At 38.7% G+C, this 11,187-nt stretch overlaps 1 protein-coding gene across 2 annotated transcripts in view; it reads right to left on the reverse strand.

Annotated features, from left to right (window-relative positions):
- znf711 (zinc finger protein 711) overlaps positions 1-11,187 on the reverse strand; it is a 58,612-nt gene that overhangs the window by 23,916 nt on the left and 23,509 nt on the right. Inside the window, exons 2-4 of one of the 2 annotated variants that reach the window (XM_043704527.1) lie at positions 6,373-6,434; positions 5,120-5,218; positions 3,970-4,527 (exon numbers count right to left, since the gene is read on the reverse strand). In XM_043704527.1, the coding sequence (XP_043560462.1) occupies positions 3,970-4,527; positions 5,120-5,198 (637 nt within the window). In that variant the 5' untranslated portion in view covers positions 5,199-5,218; positions 6,373-6,434. The remainder of the gene's footprint in view (positions 1-3,969; positions 4,528-5,119; positions 5,219-6,372; positions 6,435-11,187) is intronic. The other variant, XM_043704526.1, reaches the window with a different exon arrangement.

Raw genomic sequence — 11,187 nt, forward strand, 5'->3', positions numbered from 1 at the left:
ACAAAATCCCTGGTGGTGGGCTGAAGGGTCAATTCTTGTACTGTATTGTTCTACATTCACACAGACATTGGAGTGGGTGTAATTAAACAGATAGTTGAGAGGATACATCTGGATGCTCAGGATAGATTATGGTGGGAGGGTTAGTTGGCTGTATCTTTACTCTAAGAATAGCATGTATGTAGCACAACAAGAGGGAACTAGGACTTGAGCATTTAGGGTCTCAGTCAGACTCTTGCTCACCAATCCATGTATTCTATTATTCTTAACATAAGCAGCCATGAACTCAGGCAAAGAAAAGAAAAACATTGTCCATCAAATGCCCACAGTTGAGACAGAAGCTCCAACATACAAAAAGACCAAAGAAACTTCACAGCAGACAGAGAGAAGGACACCGGAGGCGATCAGACTGCAAATTAATTCTTGGGGGAAGGGACCATAGAAGGTAGGGGACCTTTGTCAGCCAGGGTAACCAGGGAAGTCCCACAGTGCAGTAAAATATAAGACCAGTTACACAGATAAGATATGCATGGGAAAAACCGCTGCAGAGTACATGGATCAGTGGCCAGATATGGTAAATGTGGGAGAGGTTGTGTTAGGATGATGAGCTCTAAAGACAAATCAACAAAACATTCAGGACATGAAAATGGGAAAAAATATAAGCTTGCAGCTGGGAAAACAACAACTATTCAGCTGTACAGCAGGTATTAGATGATTGCAGAGTACAGCTATACATCGAGATAGCAATTAAATGGAAACAGAAGGTCTGCTGGCAGAAAATATAGGAAGGAACACAGTGTCACCACAGTCATTACAAAATCTCATCTGCTCATTCAGCCCATCCAGATGGGATGTCAGAGTTGCAGCATCAATGCCGAAAATTAAAACAGACTAAGGGATACAAGAGGTCCACTGGATGATTTCAGGTACGCAGAAACATCAGATTATTTAGACCTTTGAGATGAATTCAGCACATTGACATCATGGGCAAGATGGGAAAAAGACTTTATTTGGATTAACGAATGTCCTTTTTTAAGTTTCTGCAGCACGCCTGGCCATAATATTTGGCAGAAGCAGGAGGAAGGAGGACTGAGAGACCGTGACCAGCAGCTAATAGAATAAGAGAAAGGAAGATGCAGACAGTTATCAGTATAAAGATGTCAGTGAGAGAGAAAAAGAGTGTGTGTGCGCACGCGTGTGTGTGTGTGTGTGAGAGACTGAGTGAGAGAGAGCGAAAAACACAGTCAACAGATTCATAAGGAATGGGTGACAAAGCAAGGTCTGTAACTTCTGAAACAGCAAAAGAGAGTCGGGACAGTAGCTCCATAAAGAAAAGAGTGGACCTGTGTGAGAAGGGCAGTACAGGGAGATAAAATGGCAAAGAGCTCCTTCAAACAAATGCGATGGCACCAGAAAACAAGCACATGACTGGTGAGAATTTGTGTCTCTTTTTATTGGCCAAGTGGTTTAATTACTTTTCTGCAGAGAAAGAGCATAATTAAAAACATTTCTTAATATATTTAATATCCAATTTAATTAATTAAATAAAGATGGTGAGGCAGACGATGTTTTGCAGCTGTAGAATGTGTAAGCCAGTGGGCACCACTGTGACCACCTCCACAGCAAGTCTTTGAATTACGTCACTTCAGAGTTGATGAGCTGGAGTTCAAGCCTTGGACACTGACACATCAGGGAGTGGGAGAGAAACCTGGACATGTTGCAGGAGGCAGTCACACTACTTAGTTAATTATATTAAATGTGGTCCATGGTCAGGAACAGGAAGATATAGCTGTGAACAGGCCAGTAATGGGGCTCCACAATATAGCTTTGGAGGGACCTCAGCCATTGCCTTTGTCCAATAGGTCTGAAGTTCTTACTCCCACTATAGATAATGGCACAGGCTGCCACTCAAGTTCAGGAAAAAAGAAAAACGTTGTTGTAATAATAATAATAATAATAATAATAATAATAATAATAATAAGGCATAGCATAGTTAAATATGAAGAAAAATACTTAAGCAAAAACAAAAAGAGATTATGATTTAAAATAGAGAAAGACTTTTGAAAGCTGCAGCACAGAGAGAGATATGGGGGTCTTTGCACATGTATCACAAAATGCACTCAAGTTTAGCAGGTAATAAGGAAAGTAAATGGATTGTCAATCTTTATTTCAAAGAGAATACAGCATAACATTAGAGAGGTTTTGCTAAAACTGTACTATAAAAATATACACTAGTCAAATGAACAGTTTTGTTCTCCTTACCTAAGGAAAGATATACTGGTATTGGAGGCAGTCCAGAGAAGGTTGATCCTAGGTATGGAGGGATTTTCTTATGGAGACAGGTTAGACAGTTGGGCTTGTACACACCAAAATTTAAAAGAACGAGAGGAGACCTTATTTGAAATTTAAAAGATTCTTAGGGAGCTTGACATAGTAGATGCAGAGGTTATTTCCCCTTTCAGGAGAGTCTAAGATCTGACAGCATTATTTCAAAATAAGGGTTGCCCATTTAAAACTAAGTTGAAGAATTTCTTCTCTAGGAGAGTAGTTCTTTACCAAAGAGGGATGCAGAGACTGGGTTCACGACATCTACTTAGGGCTGGAGAGAAACTTGAAATGGGATAGGACATATCCAATTGTTGTGATTTATATAGGTAAGGCCAGGAAAGAGGCTCTGCTGAAGAATTAAGAGTAGTTTGGGGCTAAATTAAACAGCAGAGCCATGAAGGTAGTAACTGTGAATTACTACCTAAGCCATTTCCAAATTGGCTTCAGGTAAATAAGATGAGAGGGGTAAATGTGTGTTTTAAGGACTGATATGGGAAAAACCTGCTTCCAGTTTAGGTGCACTGGCACCAGTACTGGGGAAAGAAAACTGTTGCAGGGATGGGAAGTGGAAAAAAAATGATAAATGTGACAGCAGAGGTCAGGGTAATGAGGTGAACAATAATCAAAAGGTGAGACAGGAAAGGACAGAAAATATAAGGGTGCAAGAAAAATTAGGGCAATAATATGTAACAAGTGTAAAATTTCAAAGCTTAACATTTTCTATCTGAATACACGCAACATTTGTAACAAGATGGATGAATTAATGGTATGAATAAAAATAAATGATGTGACTTTATACTTATTATGGAGATGTTGTTGCAGGGTGACCAAACTTGGGAACTCAATATTCAAGAGTATTTGGCTCATCAGAATAGGCAAAAAGAACCCAAAATACAGAAATTTTACAGATGAAGCAGACCTTAGAAAAGTTTAAAACCAACCATCAAATGTACCTTGAACATAAAAATTAAGCAAGATTCGAAAAGATTCTAAATACTTACCCAAAGAAGACTGCTAAATGAAAGGCCCAGGAAAACAGTGCTATCCTGCCTCAGAGGTTGACAAGAGACAGTTTCATATTTTCTGCAGTTACTTGATCAGATCACAAAAGAGAAAGACAACCTCTAATTTTTGCACTCCAACTTAAGTAAGCATTGACAGTTCTGACGCATAGTAAAGACAGAGAGCGAAGGGCCACAACTGCTTCAAGAACATGAGTTAGCAGTTCATAAGGAAGTGATTATTTGGAAAAAACAGAACTCACAACTATAAGAGAAGCTTACAGAAAATTTCCAGAAATCTTGTGCAAAAACAGCCAATATCACAATTAAGAGATTAGGAGAAAATCAGCTTCACTGAAATATTTTCTATATAAATAACAAATTAGTACTAACTTATTTTTCTTTTATTATACATTATTGGAGGTAAAATACCATAAAAATAGCAGTTTTTATGGTTAAAGCTCTTTTGGCTTAAATCATTATTTAAAACACTGTAGAAATGTTATAATTTATTTTTACGTTGTCTATTATTAGAAATGTGGTACTGCATTTTTCTTTAAATCAGAAGGCACTGTGGACAGACTATACAAAATTTCATTTCCAATATCTAAACACAAAAGCCACATTGTAAATTGTTACTTACAGGATATCATTAAGAAATCCTCAGATGCATCCTTTCCTTCCACTCGGGCTTCAATAGGTGGGTCAGAAACAGTCTCGTGATTTTGAACTACTAAATCATGGTTTTGAATCACAGTCTCGGAAACAGCATCTACTTCCATAACCTCTTCTGAGACCATTCCAGGTGAGAGAACATCTGTTACTGAATCCTGAACCACATGCTCAAAATGCTCCTCATCCTGCACTGATACAAGGTCTGACACGAGCACTTGATCTGGAACACCAACAGTCTCAGTTATAAGATCAGAAGCTAGAACATGGTCAGGAACTGAACTGGTGTTCAAGTCTTCTTCCATAGTAACATTCGTCTCTAGAACTGAATCTGAGACAATCACTCCTTCTGTAACAACGTCATTTTCAGCTATAATATCTGGACCTTGTACAACTTCATGAATATTAGTTGCGAGACCATGTCCTAGTGTAACTTCTTCTTCAGTGACATCAGAGACCAGCACTGCATCAGGTACGGATACAACAATGTGATCACCATCAACATGGGCAGCACCAGCCATTCCAGTCACTGTAATACAAACAATAGATTATCATTGTGCCATTTAGTAACATTTCTAATAATTGAAATAATTCTGATTATATTTCTTCTGAGGCCAAGTTGCATGACACATAGTGCATATACATCTTATACCCACAAGTACACACATGCACTGAATCATGATCATATATAGTTGCTGAAAAGCCAAAGCAGAGAGCTGGTTAATTAAACAGAACAGCGTAATTTAAGTTACTGACTAGACAATTCACCTGCAATTATATCAGCATATTAATTCTCTCACCTGGCTAAGTAAAATAGTAGCTGATTTGCCCAAAGTGGCTAAAATTTAATTGACCACAGATCCATATTCTTTCTGTTCATGACATGCAACAGCCTAGTAATGTTATTTCACTTTGTATTAAATTTGTAAAATTGTCAGGTTAGGACTCTACCTGATTGCAGGTTAGTGAAATAGCCCCAAATTTGTTACTTTAGAATCTTCCTTTAAATCTCTACTTAAATAAACCAGTAAATAATACTGTGATCTTTTGTTAACAATTATTGAATTATACTACACAAAACTAACTTTACTAATTTGTAATGCAAAGATTTAACCACTTACTAAAGTCTTGCATGATCATAGTATGAGACACTTTGGATTCCTGTGAATGTAACTCAAGTCCTCCCCCTCCTTGGTCCATAATGTAGTTTTCATCAGTATCTAAACAGGAAATATAATATTTAGCTTCTAAACCAAGTAATCATTTTAAAAGGTTTTCATGAGCAGAAATAGAGAATTCAAGTAAATACCTTCTTAAGTAACAAATATGTTCCATTATAGCTGTCATAGCGATTCTTGATCCACAAATTAGAAGAAAGTGACCAATACCAAAGAATTTCTAGTACATGCACTATTTAACTCCTAGCACAAGTTCATAAAAAGTCATTCAACAGTGTGTCTGTTTCTTTGGTAAGGCTTTCCACTTAATCTCAATCTCTTTCTCAATAACCCTATTAATGATTTCCCTTCAAGTATGTGTCAAATTCTCTTTTGAATGCTACTATTAAATCTGCATTCACCAACCTTCCAACAGCACACTTGCTGTGTAAACAAACAAAGTTTCCTAATTTCACCACCACTCTTTTATCAATCATTTCACTTCCACGTTCACCGGTAACCAACTGCTTGTCACAAAAAACATCCCATTCCTTATTCCAACTATCAAAACCTTTCATGTTTTGAAGGGTCGGTGTGGACTTGTTGGGCTGAAGGGCCTGTTTCCACACTGTAATCTAATCTAATCTAATCTAATCACACTTGCTGTGTAAACAAACAAAGTTTCCTAATTTCACCACCATATCTTTTATCAATCATTTCACTTCCACGTTCACCGGTAACCAACTGTTTGTCACAAAAAACATCCCATTCCTTATTCCAACTATCAAAACCTTTCATGTTTTGAACATTTTTATAAAGGAGATCAACCACAACATCTCCAGCAAGTCTCCATGTCTTGTGACAGATGTTCTGCCCTCTGCTATGAAAATCTACTTTTTTTGGAATGGTAATTACCCATAGAATTCTCAGGTTCAAATACAACTTTCAGGATTTTAACCAAATACTTTTGATTTGGTAGCTCCAAACTAAAATTCCTTACTCGGAGCTAACCTACTTATCCACAGTCCTAAATTATCTCATGTCTTATGGAGCAAGTGTTTTACACATTTAGCTCCTGTCACGTATTCTGCAAAACTAAAATGAAAAGTACTTTCTTCAAGCTATGAGTGTTTTCTCTAAACCAGAAAAAAAATTTGCAGATCCTTCAACTGATGTCTAGTGTAGAACTGTTTGCTCTGATCACTTGTAAAACTCACCCAATGAAAAAAAATGGCCTGTGACACTCCAGGAAGTCTATCCCGCATACTGTGTTCTAAAACTGAAATAAAAACTAAATTACCACAGAAACAGGAAATATTAGAAGCTAATCATTAAACTCCTTCATAGACAAAAGCCCACCTGCTAGTTCAAAATCTAAAATGTAAAATCATATTTAAAATATAAATAAATTTCACACCTTGTATCACAGAAATTAAAAGAAATTAATCTTTTTTTTAAAATTAACACAAAACCAATTATAAAATGTCAGACAAGAAAAGGCTTGCAGGTCCATTTTCCCTGTAAAATACAATTGTGATGCTTCATATTTCATGAATATTCACTTTACCCTCAAGATGCTATGTGATCTTTACTGAAACTAGCAACAGATTAAAAATTCCCAGCCAATTTGAGGGATGGGGCTGAAGATAGTGTTCCAATTTAAACATTAAGGTGGTTATGCAAGCTTTGAGCATCAAGTAATTTTATCAATTCAACAATTTGAATAATCTCATTGAAAAATGTCCCATGGCAATTCAGAAGCATAAATGAGACAAAAATAGATATTTTAAAAAAAGGAGACATTAGAAGGGGTAGATCTTTTTAAAAAAGGATTTTAAGGGAAAGGCAGCCTACTTTGCAGTGAGGAGGTTGATGAATGCTTTAATGGGATTTTTAACTTTGTTGGTTAAAATGATTGTGTCCATTAGAATATACATGGTCACCAATGGCAGAACAATGTGACAGGATTGGGATTCTAAGTGGAGACATAGGACTGGAGGAAGTTCCAGAAACAAGGACAGATAGGACTGTAACAAGATCTGGACACAGGGATGAGAATCAACAAACAAGGGTGATAGCTGATCAGGCCTCCAATGAACTCACTGGAATAATCATGTCTGGAAGTAAGAAAAGATTGGATCAGGGTAACAGAAGGCCTACAAGAGGGATCGGGACAGGTGATATTATGCAAGGGGAATTTTAAAAAGGTCTTTGTGATATAGAGAATATGGAATCAGCAGGTGAATGCGATTTAACGGGACACTTCAGTTGAGAACATTCTAATTTAGTCTAAGACAGAGGTTAGGGAAGAGGACAAAATAGATGTCAAGGACAGAGTTTGCGAATCTGAAAATAAGGTCTTAAATATTCTGAAGACTAAACTAGAGGAAACCATGATTCATGCAAGACCAGATATCTGATACCACAGTGGCAAGGGATCAGTGAGAAGTAGAGGTGGATGTTATCAGCATTCATAATTAAAAGCAGAAAATTCTGCATTCACTCATTAACATAGTTGGCGTTCCAGTTCTGTAGCCTATCATGTGGGGGCTCATCCCATATTTATAATTATGCCACTAAAGAGCAACATTTAGTGGAGGACAGCCAACCATAGATCTCTGGATGTAACAGTAAGTCAGTGTAAACACATCGGTCACTTACAGCAACTCCTGTTTCTACAAGATAAGGTGACATGAACCGGCAAAATCACTAATTTGACAAAAGGCAGGCAGGCACTGGGAGAGAATGGTGTGCTCTTGTGTCAAGGCTACAGAAAGTTTATGCCCCATTGCCATAGTCAAAATACATAACGTGTGCTGTAACAGAGGTGCAAATCTTATCAGAATATCTCATACATTGAGTTCTAGAAGGGCACGGGTTCAAAATGTATTCAAAATGTGGAGGTGCTGGCGTTTGACTGGGGTGGACAAAGTTAAAAATCACACGACACTAGGTCATAGCCCAACAGGTCTATTTGAAAATATAAGCTTTCACAGTGCTGCCCCACTAGCTACCTGATGAAGGAGCAGCACTCTGAAAGTTTGTGTTTTCAAATAGATCTGTAGGACTATAACCTGGTGTTGTGTGAAATGTATTCAAGAACTTTGGAAAGTGCATGAAGTAAGAGATGGGCAATGTAAGAGTTTGGTAAAAGGTTATTAGCCTGAAACACGAATTATATTTCTCCACTAATGCTCCATGATTTGAGTATTTCCAAATTCAATCAAGAAACACCAGAAAAACTGCAGTACCAAATCAGCATGGTTTATGTATACCATTTTTATTTGTACTCAACAATGCTTAATGCATAAGGCAATGGTGGAGGAAGAACATTCACAGAGCCTTATTTCATGAACTCAATCAGGATTGTAAAAAAGCAGCAGAGTCATCAGTTATAACCCTCCTGATTAAACGTCTCCCTATTTCCCCCACTGTCAATGGGGGAGAACATTCAATTCCACTTGCAGTCTCCATGAAAATTAATCATAGAGTCATAGAGATGTGCAGCACAGATCTAGACCCTTCGGTCCAACTTGTCCATGCTGACTAGATATCCTAAATTAATCTAGTTCCATTTGCTAGCATTTTGGCCATATCACTCTCAACCTTTCCTATTCATATACCCATCCAGATGCCTTTTAAATGTTGTAATTATACTGGCCTCTTACCATTTCATCTGGCAGCTTATTCCATACATGCACTGCCCTCTGCATAAAAATGTTTCCCCTTAGGTTCCTCTTAAATCCGCTACAAATCAATTAAACTGAATGAGAGCAAAATTATTTCCTCATAATGGAAATCAGTGAACCAGTTTTTCTGACAATATGATAACTTGATACTAACTTTGCCAAAAACAAACTGAAACCTGCCTTTGATCCAATTATTTTTTAAGAGAAACTGCTTTCAAAATCTTTAGCGTCACAGTGAGATTTAAACTAATTGTTTAGATGTGGTGCGATGGAAAGTTGTCCTTTAGATCATTAGACCACTAGTAGCCACTAGGGTACCATATTTGTTTCTCAGGCAAAACAAACCCGTGGATGATCTTAAAAGTTTCTCTCTCATGATGCACCATATTTAAAATAACTCGTGTCTGAAGAATATTTGATGCCCCTTTCACTTTTTTACAAAGCATTTTGAAAATTAATGGTGTCTTTAAATATGCCCCCTAGTCTTGAAATCCTCCACCTGAGGGAAAAGGCACCTACCATTCACCTTATCTATACCCTTCATGATTTTATGAATCTCTGCAAGGTCATCTATCAATGTCACATGCTCCAGTAAAATATAAACCCAGTTTATCCAACCTGTCCTTATAATTCAAACACTCTAACAACCTGGTCAACCTCTTCTGAACCTTCTCCATCTTTCCTCTAAAAGGCAGACCAAAACTGGACACTGTACAACTTCAACATAATATCCCAACTCCTGGACTCAAAGTGTTGGAGTATAATTCTGCTGCAGATGATGACCCACAGTGCTTCATGGACGCCCAGATTGGAGTTTCGACATATTAATTCCCTACAGTGTGGAGACAGGCCCTTCGGCCCAACAAGTCCACACCAACACTCTGAAGAGTAACCCACCCAGTCCCATTTCCCTCTGACTAATGCACCTAACGCTACGGGCAATTTAGCATGGCCAATTCACCTGACCTGTACATCTTTGGACTGTGAGAGGAAACCAGAGCACCCGAAGGAAACCCACGCAGACACAGGGAGAATGTGCAAACTCCACACAGATAGTAGCCAGAGGCTGGAATCAAACCTGGGACCATTGGTGTTGTGAGACAGCAGTGCTAACCACTGAGCCACCGTGCCGTTTTGAAATCTTTCCCATTTAATACAGTGGTTGTGCCACACAACACTCTGGAGGGTATACTCAATGTGAACATGTTTACAACATCCCCATAAACGACTGTGCAGAGGTCACTCCTAATGATATTGTCATAGATGAATATATCTGCAGCAGGCAGGGGAGTGAGGATGGGGTGAGATAATGTTTTTCCCTATTGTTGGTTCCTTCACAATGTCCCACAGACCTAGTAGAGCAGCTATGTCCCATAGGTCTAGATTAATTATTAATGAAGCTGTTGAGTGACGGATGCTGAAGAATAAATTCTGTGCCCTTGCCTCCATTGTGTGTGTGTGTGTGTGTGTGTGTGTTTTGAATATGGGTCCCAAGCAACAACACCACTGTGCCATTACTTCCCAATAGGGATGATTGTAAGGCTTTTGACATAATCCCACATGACAGACTGAATACCAAATTCAACCTTTGTGAGATTGAGGGGAAAGTGGCAAGTTGGAATGAAAATTGGTTCAGTGATAGAAAGCTAATGGTGCATGATGGTTTTAATGATGGGAAGGTTGTTTCAGGGAACACAGCAGGAACTCAGTACAAGGTCCCTCGCTTTTCAAGGGATATAGAGTCATAGAGATGTACAGCATGGAAACACACCCTTCGGTCCAACCCATCCATGCCGACAGATATCCCAACCCACCAGCCAGCACCTGGCCCATATCCCTCCAAACCCTTCCTATTCATATACCCATCCAAATGCCTCTTAAATGTTGCAATTGTACCAGCCTCCATCACATCCTCTGGCAGCTCATTCCATACACGTGCCACCCTCTGCGTGAAAAAATTGCCCCTTAGGTCTCTTTTCCCCTCTCACCCTAAACCTATGCCCTCTAGTTCTGGGAAAAGACTTTGCCTATTTACCCTATCCATGCTCCTCATAATTTTGTAAACCTCTATAAGGTCACCCCTCAGCCTCCGATGCTCCAGGGAAAACAGCCCCAGCCTGTTGCCTTCCAGCCCCAGCCCCACCCTATAACTCAAATCCTCCAACCCTGCCAACATCCTTGTAAATCTTTTCTGAACCCTTTCAAGTTTCACAACATCTTTCGCCCCAGCCTGTTGCCTTCCAGCCCCAGCCCCACCCTATAACTCAAATCCTCCAACCCTGCCAACATCCTTGTAAATCTTTTCTGAACCCTTTCAAGTTTCACAACATCTTTCCGATAGGA

The sequence above is a fragment of the Chiloscyllium plagiosum genome, chromosome 15 (assembly GCF_004010195.1).
Source record: "Chiloscyllium plagiosum isolate BGI_BamShark_2017 chromosome 15, ASM401019v2, whole genome shotgun sequence".
Lineage (NCBI taxonomy): Eukaryota > Metazoa > Chordata > Chondrichthyes > Orectolobiformes > Hemiscylliidae > Chiloscyllium > Chiloscyllium plagiosum.